Source organism: Candoia aspera, chromosome 6 (genome assembly GCF_035149785.1).
Source record: "Candoia aspera isolate rCanAsp1 chromosome 6, rCanAsp1.hap2, whole genome shotgun sequence".
NCBI classification, from domain to species: Eukaryota; Metazoa; Chordata; class Lepidosauria; order Squamata; family Boidae; genus Candoia; species Candoia aspera.
Genome location: NC_086158.1, coordinates 1,833,099 through 1,846,819, shown reverse-complemented (window position 1 = coordinate 1,846,819; position 13,721 = coordinate 1,833,099). Strand labels below are relative to the sequence as shown.

Here is a 13,721-nt window from a genome sequence, read left to right as displayed (position 1 = left end):
TTCCCCTCTTCGTCTGGCTTGCCAATACAGGTAGTCCTCAACTTATGACCATTTGTTTAGCAACCATTCAAAGTTATGGTGGCACTGGAAAAAGCGACTTATGGCCAGTCCTCGCACTTATAACCGTTGCAGCGTCCCTGCGGTCTTGTGATCAAAATTCAGGCGCTTGGCAACCAGCATGTATTTACAATGGTTGCAGCTTCCCAGGATCACGTGATTTGCAACCTTCCCAGCCAGCTTCTGACAAGTCAGTGGGGAAAGCTCGATTTGCTTAATGACCACATGATTCATTTAACAGCTGTGGCAGAAAGTTTGTAAAATCAGGCGTGGTTCACTTAATGACCACCTCACTTAGCAATGGAGGTTCTGGACCCAATTGTGGTTGTAAGTCAAGGACTTCCTGTATTGGTTTTCCTTTTTCTCTGCAATGGATCTATTTCCCATCCGTGGGAGAGGTTTCTTGAAAGCTTCCGATCCTGTAAGGAGATTGGTGCTGGATCAGGCCAAAGACCTCTCCTGCCTAGCAGGGGTGTCTCCAGGCTGTGGTCAAAAAAGTCAAGATGGCAACTGCAGTGGTGGTGTGATGGAAGCTCCACCTGTTTGTTATGTGCAGGGCCCATTTTTGGACTTTACCCTGCGGACGCCCTGGAACGAGATGTAGAGGGCTGGATGGGAGATGTTTCCATCCTTTTCTGCAGGGGTGTGATCCCACCCGGGTCCACCTCTGGGCAGCATCCTTGGAGGAGGGTGCAGAGATGCAGGAAGGGGTCCAGGGCGGTGCAAGGAGGACGGTCAAAGGAGCAGACACGAGGTCCTGGGACGGTTCAGCCCGGAGGAGAGATGGTTTAGGAGAGCAATCTTCAAATATCTGAAGATGGTTGAGACGTCTCCTCCCTCCTTCCGGAGTGAAGGGCGTGGAGGGAGGGAGTCAGTCCCAGGAAGGTGGGACTCCCGTTGGGTGTCAGGCAAAGCGGAGCAAAGACTCAGGGAGGGGGAGGGCTCCCTTGGCTGGACGCATTCAAGCATCTCTTGGCGCTGCTTCAATTTGGGCAGGGGGGTGAACCGGATGACCTTAGTGGGGTCTTCCAACTGTACGATTCCAGATATACTCGGAACATTTTTCCCTGGCCGGTTTTCTTCACCTGCGTAGAGAACATTTGTACACGTGCCCCCCACCCACCCAACAAATGAAATGAATAAACGGTTTTTCTTGAGTCAGCTCCTGGCCCTTCTTTTCCCCTTGTGACCTGCCCTGGCTGGCCGCAGCCCTGAGATTTTATTCAACCGGAGAATCAACCGGAAACCTTCTGCATGGGTGGCTCCAGGTCCTGGTCGGTCGGTCGGTCTGTCTGGAGTCCGGACAGACCCTCTTCGAACGGCCCCAGGATAGCTCACCTTCCCAGTTCAGCGCCTTTAGAATCAGACCCGCCTCTAAACCCGGGAAAGGAATTGTAAATCTTCTATTTTGACTCATCTCTACAATATTGGGGCAAAGCTGTTGCACAAACTGGAAGTATTGTCAGGGTGCGTATGTGTTTACATGAGTGTGCAAATCTGTTAACGCCGAACTATAAAAGTGTGCCTTCATAGAAGATAAAATACATGTTGGAATTGGGAATGTTGGAATGTTGGGAAAGAAATGGGTTGCCTTTCTGTCATGCACAAGGGACTGTTTTCACCCAGGATTCGCTGATGGCTAGCCAAGTTGGTTAGGTTAGTTGGGCAGTCGGAAAACGAGATGCCTTGGGGAACCCAGTTCCAGCTGGGGAAGCCCAGAAAATCAGTGTTCATCTCTTGCTGTCCCCGACTTTCAAAAACTCACTTTTCTCCCTTATTTTGGTCATTTAACTTTTACCATACCAACGGTACCCCTTAAGGCAGCGTTTCTCAACCTTAGCAGCTTTAAGATGCTGGCTGGGGAATTCTGGGAGTTGAAGTCCAGACATCTTAAAGTTGCTAAGGTTGAGAAACACTGCCTTAAGGCAGAGCCTTTCACATTCATGTGAAAAATAGGGAAATTGAATTGTCTCTTTAAAATAAATTGCTATTTGATTTTAGATATTTTTATTAGAATATGCATTTTGCTCTTGAATTTTCCTCTGTAAAGCAAAGTTATAAACTATTAATTCTTTTTATCCTTATGAATCTCTTTCAGACTTGCCCCTTCTTCAGGGTTGTCCTTCCTTTTTTCCAAGAAAATATAGTCAACATAACCATAGATTAACCCAACTCTCCAAGTGAAAAGGGCACAGGGAAATTATAAAGTATTCTCTAGGAGCACAGTTCTGACCAATCTTTCAACCCAGCATCAGCCTTTGCTTTTTAATTTTTTTTTTTAACCACAGGCTACCTAGTCATGTTCCTTTCACATCAAACAGTGGGGTGTCAAATGCTTTTTTTATTTTTTAAAGATGAAATGAGCATTGCCCCTTTCTGCCAACTCAAACGTCACCCCTGGGTGTTGTGGGCCATGTCCGTATTCATTCTTATAAATTGGCTTTTTTAAGGAGGACTCTCCGAGAACCCACGTCTTCAGAAAGCACCTTTTGAAAACAGCTTCCTCTTCACTCGGAGTGTCGCAATCGTCTTTGTTTTTCCCGTTCTCTTTTTTCTTATCCCCCCCCACTTTTTCTGAATCGCCTCGCCTGGCACGCTCCTGTTTCCGCAGGCTGTGTAAATCCTTTGTGTGCATAAATCCTTAGCCTGCAGGCACGACACACAAGAGGAGATTGCACAATCCAACATTGTCACACTCAAAAGAGGGTTTAAGGCTGGAGGGGGGGGAGACGCGGCCCTTTGGCGGCCACGCCCTCAGACTTTGGGAAGGGAAGGTGCTGGGGGGGGGGGATTTTTCACAGAGAGTTAGGCAAGGGGTGCTTAATTGGGGTGGCTGTCATTTTATTCTGTAATTTCGAGGACTGCCCTCAACTTCTCCACTGTCAGAACCCCTGGAACAGGGCTGTGTTTCCCCTGCGCCCACAGCCGTCCCTGACCCCTCTCCGTGCCCCTTTCCTACCCGCCCCCGACTCTTGCCAAGGGACGTTACCTGGACAGGGTGCCCGGGGCCAGTCTTGCTGGGGTGACGTGTGCGTTCCTGCAGCCCCTTTGTTCCTGCGGCTGGTGGGGGACCAGGCGTCCTTGAGCAAACAGACGCGGCGTTCTCTGAAAGGCCCAGCTGGCGGAATGGCAGCACGTGCCAGCCAGTTCGAGGGTGCGGGGCCAGGGGCTTTCCAAGGGCTTGGCATCATCCGGAGAGGGTGGGTGCAGGCCCTGTTTGTGAAAGGCAGGACTCCCTGTCTTTATGGCCAGGGCTGAAACTTACACAAGCGCAGAAAACCTTTGATCCTCAAAATACTGAGATAATGTGCTTTTGGGGTGTCTTCTCCTTTTCCTCCTCCCTTTTCTCCTTCCTCCTCTTCCACCATGCCATCCTTCTCCTCCATCTCCTCCTCCTCCTCTAGCACCCCCACCCCCACCCCCACCCCCTCTCCTTCCATTGGAAGATGGATTTAGAATTGTCTAGCAACTTTTGCGACTTCTCTGGGGAATGACTTACTCCTTCCTGGTTTAAGCTAAGAACTCACACCAGGGTAGTGATACAGCCCTCCTCCCTGCCGTTTCTCCCCTCCACCCCTCTTGCAGTTGCGTGTTCACTAGACTGTCGGTTCCGCTTGGCTGTTAAGCGTGAAGCTTTCCAACTTCTGTGCCTGAGAGGATGGCAGGAAACGGCATCCTCAGATTTCCAGTCCGTGATGGTTGCAAACACTGCTCCAGGCTGCACAAGGAGAAGAATGGTGTCTTTATCTTCTATTTTATTTGATTTCGGTGTATACCTTTTAACAGTGTTTTATTGTGAACTGCCCAGCGATCTTCGGCTATGGGGCGATTGAAATGTTTTTTTAAAAATCCATAAAAACAGAAGCGTTTGCAAAGCCCTGCCCTGGAGCGAGACCTCTGCTTGTACACTGTGTTTGCAACAGGAACAAATGCCTTGGGATCCTGGGTGTGGATCCAAAATTCTGCATTGTGTGAACGGGCTTTGGGGGTGCACAAGCAGCTCCCAGGCCAGCCTTGAAACACCACCCTGTTCGTGGCCCTCGGGTGGCTGATCCCCCCCCCATTTTATCCTCTTTTTGCACAGTATTCCACTGAACTGAAGAAGCTGTACTGCCAGATCGCCAAGACCTGCCCCATTCAGATCAAGGTGATGACCCCCCCACCCCAAGGGGCCGTCATCCGGGCCATGCCAGTCTACAAGAAAGCAGAGCATGTCACCGAGGTGGTCAAGCGCTGCCCCAATCACGAACTCAGCCGGGAATTCAACGAGGGTGAGTACTCGGCCCTGGGATTCGGCTGTGGGAATTTGGGGATGGGAAGGGTTGGGTTTCTGCACCATGAACTCCTCTGACACCTCTGGCAACCTTTTGGGGATCTCAGTTTTTTTTTCCTTTAAATATTTTGCACAGGTGCATCTAAGCAGTGTCAAAAGCAGTGTTTCTCAACCATGGCAACTGGAAGACGGGTGGACTTCAACTCCCAGAATTCCCCAGCCAGCGCAGCTTCCCTTGGACACTTAGGAATATTTAGGCATCAAATATGCAGGGGTCACCTTTGAAAATGGAAGCTTCGTTTATTCACTGGGCCAGAGAACACTGGGCATATCCAGACAAGTGTTTCTCAACCTTGGCAACTTGAAGACGGGTGGACTTCAACTCCCAGAATTCCCCAGCCAACACATGGTGGCTGGGGAATTCTGGGAGTTGAAGTCCACCCGTCTTCAAGTTGCCAAGGCTGAGAAACAGTGGTCTAAAGGTTCAGCTTCCCTTGGACACTTAGGAATATTTAGGCATTCAACCCATTTTGGAAAGTTTTTATGGATTCTCTTTGCAGAAAAGCCCCTGCATCATTCCTCTTTTGAAAATAAATGGCCTTAGCAATGGCTGAAACTCCCAGTGTTCTTGTTAAGCCGAAGCACAGGATGTTGAGGACAGATTAACTTGTTCTTGGATCAGTCTTGCAGTTAATTATTGATTGGTAATGGTTTTTATTCTAAAGTACTGTGACTAGATGAAGGGGCTGGCTCGAATTCCCAATAGAGTCATTTCCAGAGGAGAGACATCTGCGATAATCTTTTGCAGCAAAAACGAACTTGTGCATTGGAGCACCTTTGGGACAAACACATTTGTTCCTGCAAAAACCTTACACACAGATAAACATGTCAGGTGTTTTAAGGTGGTGCAAGCCACTGCATTGGTTTAAGACAGTGTTTCTCAAACTTGGCCACTTTAAGACATGTGGACTTCAACTCCCAGAATTCCCCAGCCAGCTTTGCTGACAGGGAGTTTTAAAGCTTTGGGAAGTTCATCAAAAGCAGCATGCCCTGGTCCAGCTTTTCTTGAATCCTGGCTGGTGTCCAGTCCCGGTTCACTCAAGGCTGGAGAAGAGCTTTGCGAAAAGGGAATTTCTTCGAGTCCTTTTTTTTAGGACGTGGATATTGAATTGTTGACTGATCTCCATATGCTTTTGCAGGCCAGATCGCTCCTCCTAGTCACCTCATCCGAGTTGAAGGAAACAGCCACGCTCAGTACGTGGAAGATCCCATCACTGGGAGGCAGAGCGTCCTTGTTCCTTACGAACCACCACAGGTGAGCTGGGAGGGCAGGTGGGGGCCTTGGTGAATGTTGCTGCCAGTTCTTTTCAGAGGCCCCCCAGTAACCCCCTCCGTGCATCCGAGAAGCAGGCTTGTTGCAAAGCAAAAGCCACAGATGCCCTCTAAAGTGCGGGGTGCAGCAGGGGGTCACCCAGGGGTCTGCCCTGAAGTGTCCTGTGCTCACAAACTGATTTTGAACAGAACTGTCATTAGATATGTGTGTGTGATACAGCTGCTAAAGAAAAAAGGTACCATGCCTTGTTTTAAGTGTCTGAAACACGTCTTAGCAGGAGCATTTTGAGCATTTGGCACAAAGCAGAGCGTTTTCCAAATAAACAAACTGTAAAGAGAGAATACTAGAATCTGTGTACGTTTATATACATATCAGCATTTTAATTTTCTTAAAGAGGCCTACTCAGCGAGAAGCTTCTTCTGAAATGATCTGAAAGGGTTTGCTCACTGTAGTACAGCGGGTCCCCCGTTTAAGGACGACTCCTCGTTAAGAACGGGCTGCCAGAAAGACTATGATATTAAAAATTCGAGTTAAGTGCAATGTTTTGGGTTAAATACACCGTACTGCTTTGTGTATTATTACGCTTAAGATGTTTTAGTGTATTCAGAAGTGTTTCTTAAGTGTTTTGTATGCATAGAAAGGTAAAATATATACAGTATACGGCAAACATTTGGCTACCTGCTGCTAAATAACTGTTCCAACTCACATACAAATTCAACTTAAGGGCAGACTTAGGAACGGAATGCGTTCTTAAACCGGGGACCTGCTGTATTGCAGTGCCATAAGTCAGACTGATAAAGATTTTTAAAGATTTCCAGGGATAAGTTTGAAGGTTTGAGGCAGATTTCTGCCCCCCTGTGTGGTCGTAAAGTCTACTTCCCACTTGGAAAGAAGCTTATTTCAGTTTGCAAGCGTCTTGCAGAAATTCCAAACTCCCATCGCTGCCACTGCCGAGTTAAAAGATTAGGAAGCAGCCGAACTGTACGGTTGCAGATTCACCATGAGTCAATATTGGGCTAGCTAGAACAAGGACCTGGTTTGGTGCAAGGCAGCTGAGGATGGGAGAACTCCAGGAGCCTGCTGAAAGCGGGATGGGGGGTGGGAGGGAGAGGTAAACCACCTTCTTTTAGTCTTGTATCAGCATTCACAGCACCCAGCAATTACAGGACCTACAGCTGAGATTCTTAGGTAACGCAGAGTTCAGCCAAAACAGTCCCTTCTCTCTCCAGGTTGGCACGGAATTCACAACCGTCCTGTACAATTTCATGTGCAACAGCAGCTGCGTCGGGGGCATGAACAGGCGTCCCATCCTCATCATCGTCACCCTTGAAGCCAGAGAGTAAGTACCAGTGGTAGGAGGTCCTTCTAACATGTGGGAAGATCTGGAAACGGACTGCAAACAGCACCCTAAATTCAGCCTTTATCTGCACACTGCTTCCTCTTGGGCTGAGTTACCAGACAGCTGTCAAATCCTGGCATCCACATGAGCCTCGTGTTGAGCATCGTGCGCTCCACATCAGGATTTCTGGTCCATAAAGCAATTGCCTTTCATCGTGCTGGCATGTACGACATCCTTCCCACTGGCTGGATTCACACAACGTGGTAAACCCGGGTTAACAAAGCACAGCTTTTATACTGTATAAAGGCATCCCCTGGTTGAATTAATCTAAATATGGCTTGGTTCATGCAGCATACAGACTGGCTTTCGTACCATGCACTAACTTGAAGACTCCCAAGCTGTGTCAATCCCTGCTTTGAAGGTGGCTTGGCAAGATGACCTGTATTGGTGCCTTCTCTAACCTATGAGCGCGGTATCTCTACAGCCTGGTCTCTTGCCGCAAGGAAGGGGCTCATGGGTTTCCGTTTTCTCCACTCCGCAGTGGGCAAGTCCTTGGCCGCCGATGCTTCGAGGCTCGGATCTGCGCCTGCCCAGGCCGGGACCGCAAAGCCGACGAAGACAGTATTCGGAAACAACAGGTCTCTGAAGGAACAAAGAATGGTGATGGAACGAAGCGCCGTAAGTACACTGCAAATGTGTCTTCAGTAACCTTTACAGCAGTGTTTTTCAAACTTGGCCGCTTGAAGATGTGTGGACTTCAACTCCCAGAATTCCCCAGCCAGCAAAGCTGGCTGGGGAATTCTGGGAGTTGAAGTCCACACATCTTCAAGCGGCCAAGTTTGAAAAACACTGCTTTAGGGGAATGTCAGCTTTTGACTTGCACTGATTGCTTAAGCAGACTTTACCAACACGGACTGGCCCATCTCACCATCCCCGAGTTTTGTGGCTGGTTCACACGGCCTGCCTGGCCAGGTCAGGTTGGTCCCTGACAGCTGCATTTGTGCAGCCTGCTGAGCTCCGTGAAGTTTTTGGCAGCTGAGCATTGGGCAAACCTCACCTGCTGGAGTCATTGGCGGTCCAGCGTCTTTTGAAGAAAGGGAAAACGAAGCGATTCCATAACCAGGTTAAGCAGGTGTGTGAATGCGGCTTGGGTGTCGGCACTGCAGCCTGATGGAGACACAAGGTCCACACCCACTCAGGCCTGTAGGATTGTGCACACTGAAGTGGAACAAGAAACAACAACCAGAAGTTAAACGCTGGATGACAGAATCAATCAGGGGAATGTAAACAATTCCATATTCCTGTTCATAATAGAGCCAACTTCCTTGTCAGAAGGAAAAAAAAACAAACCTGCAGTTTGAAATGGGTTTTAAAAATGGCTGTGATGACAATTGGGGCTGGCAATGTTAATGGAGCCTCCATGGTCAGGGCAGTCTACCTCTTATTACCAGTGGCTGGGTATTTGCCATGTGTCTCTGTTTCCTGGAAGCTTCTGGCTGGCGAAAGGAGAGGCAGGCCTTCTCAGGGTTAAGAAATGTGCTTCAAGGTGGAGGAAATACGGGTTTCCTGATCTGGTGGCAGCCAACATTGGCAATCGGGGAGAAGCCTTGCTTTCACTTTGCCAGGAACAAACCCCCTGGTTGAGCTCTGTCGATCAGGGCAGAAGGCAGCTGAGCCGTTTGTGTGTCTGCAGCCCGAATGTTTCCCAACTGGGCACAAGCCCCAGTGAAACCTTTTCCCAGTCCCCCAACCTGGGGAGGTTTCCAGAGAGTTGTGGCTGCGACTCCCAGCGTTGACTCTGGAGATTGACGGCGTGGCCCATGCCCAGCCTTTGCACACCCTTTTTACTTCTCCAGCTGCCTTGATCCCGTTGGCGGGGCTGTGCTGGTGGCCAGAGGGCAGCCCCCATCAGTGGCTCCTTCATCCCAACCCATCTTTTCCTGGGCTTGCCCTGCAGCTGCGAAGGGTCACCGGGCAATCTCAGGAAAAGAGGCCCCAGGCTTAAGGGTTGGTGATCTTTCCATCACAAAGGGCAGGTCCTGGCTACACAGTGGTGACAACTTGTGGTGGTCTGATGAAAATTTGTACTTTGTCAAGAATGGCAGGGCAGCTGAGAAGTGTCCCCTTTCCTTTCCTTTCCTTTCCTTTCCTTTCCTTTCCTTTCCTTTCCTTTCCTTTCCTTTCCTTTCCTTTCCTTCCCCTCCCTGTTCCCTTCCCTACCCTCTTTCCTTCCCCTCCCTGTTCCCTTTCCTTCCCCTCCCTCTTTCCTTTCCTTTCCTTCCCCTCCCTGTTCCCTTCCCTTCCCCTCCCTCTTTCCTTCCCCTCCCTCTTTCCTTTCCTTTCCTTTCCTTTCCTTTCCTTTCCTTTCCTTTCCTTCTCCTCCCTGTTCCCTTCCCTACCCTCTTTCCTTCCCCTCCCTGTTCCCTTCCCTTCCCCTCCCTGTTCCCTTTCCTTCCCCTCCCTCTTTCCTTTCCTTCCCTTCCCCTCCCTGTTCCCTTTCCTTCCCCTCCCTCTTTCCTTTCCTTTCCTTCCCCTCCCTCTTCCCTTCCCTTCCCCTCCCTCTTCCCTTCCCCTCCCTTTCCTTCCCTCCCCTTCCCTTCCCTTTCCTTCCCCTCCCTGTTCCCTTCCCTACCCTCTTTCCTTCCCCTCCCTCTTTCCTTCCCCTCCCTCTCCTCTCCTCTCCTTTCATTGTTTTATTTCATTTCACCTCACTTTACATTTATATTTTACTTCATTTCATTTCGCGTTGACTTTCCGTTTTAATTTTTTTTTATAGCCAGCCCAAATCAAAAGATTCTTGGCAGGTTATAGCATGTTAATATTATAAAAGCAATGATACAGAGGAATAAAAGTATTTTAGAAAAAAACAGGAACAAGTAATCAAGCCACCTCCAAGATGGAGGGCAGCAAAACTTGATTCCGGTTGAAGGCCTGGTCGAACAGATTATGTCATTAAAGATTCTTCAACCATGGGGGCGGGGGAGGGACCTTTACAGATCAAGGTCTGTAAAGGGGAAGGATTTCAAGAATGTGGGCCTGTGGGGTCTTGACCTTGGGCTCCTCACTTCGGAGAGGGGTCATTCTTCACAGTTCTTCCAAGATGTTCTCACCAATGGGCAGCAAAGCGATGCTCGAAGTAACAGAGTTAGATAATCAACTGTTTACACATTTGGAAGTTGCCCACCACCTGCAGTTGGTAGCACTTCTTGCAGGGTTTATTCATGTCTTGAAGTGGTACCCTGACAATGTGAAAATGGGTGTTGAGCAGGACACCCCACCACTCTAAAGAAGGTCAAGAAACACAGATCAAGTGCTTTGGGCCCTTCAGGCTTGGCATCAGTGCAGCAGCGTTGTGGACTTTGGGCCAGACCACCAATCTGCTAGACTGGGTGGGCTGTCCCCTTGTCTCCAGATGTCTTCTCCGGGGGCTTGCTCCAGCTGGAATCTACTGTTACAGAGAAGCCTGGAGCATCTTGAATCCTTGGGGAAGAATAACCTCCATCTGGGACAAGATGAGTTCCTCTTTCCTGGTTGCCTTTCAGTTGGCCAAGACCCCAGGCTTTCTCTCGGTTCAGACACGGACTCAGAATTGGAACAGATTCCCTGAATTGAGATGTAAGCTGACCAAGTGGGGCTGTTGTGACATTCCATCCATTTTTTCCTTGTTGGCAGCTTTCCGGCAGAGCACACATGGCATTCAGATGACCTCCGTCAAGAAAAGGCGCACCCCAGATGATGAGCTGTTGTATCTCCCAGTAAGTAGGGCCAGGGTCTGTGCAAAAATGTGGGGATGCTCCCTTCCTTCTCGTTGGGAGAAGGACACCTTGACTTCTGATGAGGTTCGACCACCTTCAGAAGGAGTGAGAACTTCTCCTGTGCTTCTGAGCCAGTTTGTGCCCAGAATTCAGGAAGGTTGAAGCAAGGGTGCCTTCCATGCTTGGGGTCTCCAGAACGTGGCATGCCTCTTTCCTGGCTAGAGAATTTGAAGGGAAGGAGGAAGGAAGATTAGTGGGAACCACCGGTCCTAGCTGTTTAGTCAGATTGTGAGCCTGCTGTCTTCTGAGCTTTTGGACACATCTGGCTAAAGTTGTCTGCTCTCAGGAGCTAATCAGAGCCAGGTCTGGTTAGCATTTGGATGGAAGATGAGATCTTAGGGCTGTAAGTATGTTGGGGAAGTCTAAAGAACATCCTTGAAGAAAGCAGTGGAGGACCATTTCCATAGGACCACCAGAGAGACAACATAGATGTGGACATGAGGTCACCAGGAGTTGAGCTCAAATTGAAGGAGAGTTCGCCTACACAGGTAGTCCTCCACTTACGACCACAATCGGGACCGGAATGTCTGTGGTATGTCATTGTGGTCGTAAGTCGACTCACCACATGACCAGACCCGATTTTACAACCATTTTTACAACAATCGTTAGGCGAATTATGGATCATTAAGTGAATCACTGTGGTCGTTAAGTGAATCCAGCTTCCCCAAGGGACGTTTTTTTGCCAGAAACCAGCAAAAAAGGTTGCAAATCGTGATCACGTGACTGGGATGCTGCAACCAGCTGTAAATGCGAGCCGGTTGCCAAGCACCCAGGTTGCAATCATGTGACCATGCGGGTGGTAGAAACGTTGTAAGTGCGAGTACAGGTCGTAGAGCACTTTTTCCAAGGCTGTTGTAACTTTGCACCGTCATTAAATGAACAGTTGTAAGTTGAGGACTACCCGTATCTTTCTTCCACTTCTGTCAGACTTCAGTTCCTAGAATCGTTGCCAGCCCCCCTTAGGCCCCTTGAAGTCTGGAGGACGCCACGGTAGGGAAGCATAGTCGGTGGTCAGGAAGACGGTGGTGTGCCCTGAACGTGGGCCTCTGGTGACCGACCTCTCTGGCGTCCCCGAGCTGCTCGCTCATACGCCTGCTCTCTTCCTGGCTCAGGTGCGGGGCCGGGAGACCTACGAGATGCTGCTGAAGATCAAGGAGTCGCTGGAGCTGATGCAGTTCCTCCCCCAGCACACGATTGAGTCGTACCGTCAGCAGCAGCAGCAGCAGCAGCAGCACCAACAACACCTGCTGCAGAAGCAGTGAGTCCCGCAGCTGCGGCCCTCGGGCTGCGCCTCCCCTGCACGAGAACCTCCCTGTCCTTCCCGGCGGTGGCTTGAAGCCGGGTTGACGGACGGCGTGTGCTGGCCGTTGGCGATGCGTTTTCCTTTCCTGGAAGAGAGATGCTGGGGGGGGCCGCCCCGCTTGCTTGCTTGCTTGCATGTGGCTTGAGACCCCTCGAGGCCATGGGCACGCATGCGGGTAGGGGAGTGGCCGGGAACGGGCAGCTTGTCCGCCGGTGGGTCTTCACCCCCAGCCTGAAGAAACAGGGTACTTTTGGGGCTTGTCCGGCTGATTCACGCTTCCGTCTTTTCGGTCAGATCCGCTCCCCGTGCCTGTCTTAGCTTCAGGGCTCTGGGAAGAATCGGGATCCTTCCACGGGGCCCAGCAAGGGCTTTCCCACAGAGCCGTGTTTTGCTGAGCTGTTCCCTTCTGGCGACCCGTCGGTTCCCCTGAGGCAGCCCGAACCCTCGTCTTTGCCATCTGTGCTGTGTGGAGCAGGTGCAAGCATCCGCAGCTGATGTTGTGTCTCTGGTTTAGACGTGGGAGGGACCTTGGGAGACAGGAGGGAGAGCCGCAGACTGGACGACCGGTGCGTAAAAGGTGTCTCGGCCTGGAGAAGGGAAGGGGGCACGGGGAGCGTCCCAGAAGGGACCCTCCCTGGTTTTACGGAACATAAAAGGAGATGAGGGGAGAAATGCCTTCAGTTTTGCAAGCTTCTCTTAATGTCACCTGACAATAAAGACGGTCCTAGTACAGATAGTCCTCACTTAACTACCACAATTGGGACCGGAATTTCGGTTGCTAAGCGCAGTGGTCAGTAAGCGAATCCAACCCGATTTCACGATCTTATTGTGGCAATCATTAAGCGAATCACCATGGGTGTTAAGCAAACTGTGAGTTCGTTAAGTGAATCATACGATTCCCCGTTGATTTTGATTGCCAGAAGCCGGCCAGGAAGGTTTGAAAAAGGCAGTCCCATGACCACAGGATGCTGCAACGGTCATAAATGCGAACTGGTCGCCAAGCACCCAAATTGTGATCACGTGACCACAGGAATGTTGTCGTAAGTGCGAGGACTGGCCGTAAGTCAGTTTTTTCAGCACCGTCGTAAGTCTGAAGTGTCACTTAACAAATGGTTGTTAAGCAAGGACTACCTGTACTCCTGGTTGTGCTACTTGTCTGGACTACCTCGCAGGGCTAACATTAGCAGTCTGGTGAGTTCGTGGTTTGTTTGCTGCTGCTGTGTCGCAAGGAGGCCCTTGTCACTGGAAAGAGGGAAAAGGTTTTGCTGTTTGAGCCCCTCCGACCCTTGGGAACTTCGGAGGGGAGGCGTCGGGGGTCGTGGCCCACCCGCTCCTGCTTTGCAGACGGGGCTCTTTGGGGAGGGCGGTGCAGGAACAGCTGGGTCAGCAGAGCAGCGTGGAAGGTAGCCAAAGGTGTTTCCTGCTGGGGCAGCTGAGACAGTGGCAAGGGGATAATCAGCGTTTTCAGGGAGGCAGAGCCGATCCTTTTAAGTGCTAAAAGGAGACAAGCAAACAAACAAAAAAATCCAAAGCAGCAGCCCAGCCAGGGGGAGCCTCGGAAGAGCAGAAAGGCTCGGGGAGCAGGCCTGCCTGCAGCATGC

The 13,721-nt window shown here is 50.3% G+C and overlaps 1 protein-coding gene across 1 annotated transcript in view; it reads left to right on the top strand.

Moving 5' to 3' along the window:
- TP63 (tumor protein p63) overlaps positions 1–13,721 on the top strand; it is an 80,381-nt gene that overhangs the window by 49,696 nt on the left and 16,964 nt on the right. The window contains exons 3-8 of the mRNA XM_063306238.1: positions 4,142–4,328; positions 5,530–5,645; positions 6,893–7,002; positions 7,544–7,680; positions 10,675–10,757; positions 11,930–12,075. Of these exons, the coding sequence (XP_063162308.1) occupies positions 4,142–4,328; positions 5,530–5,645; positions 6,893–7,002; positions 7,544–7,680; positions 10,675–10,757; positions 11,930–12,075 (779 nt within the window). The remainder of the gene's footprint in view (positions 1–4,141; positions 4,329–5,529; positions 5,646–6,892; positions 7,003–7,543; positions 7,681–10,674; positions 10,758–11,929; positions 12,076–13,721) is intronic.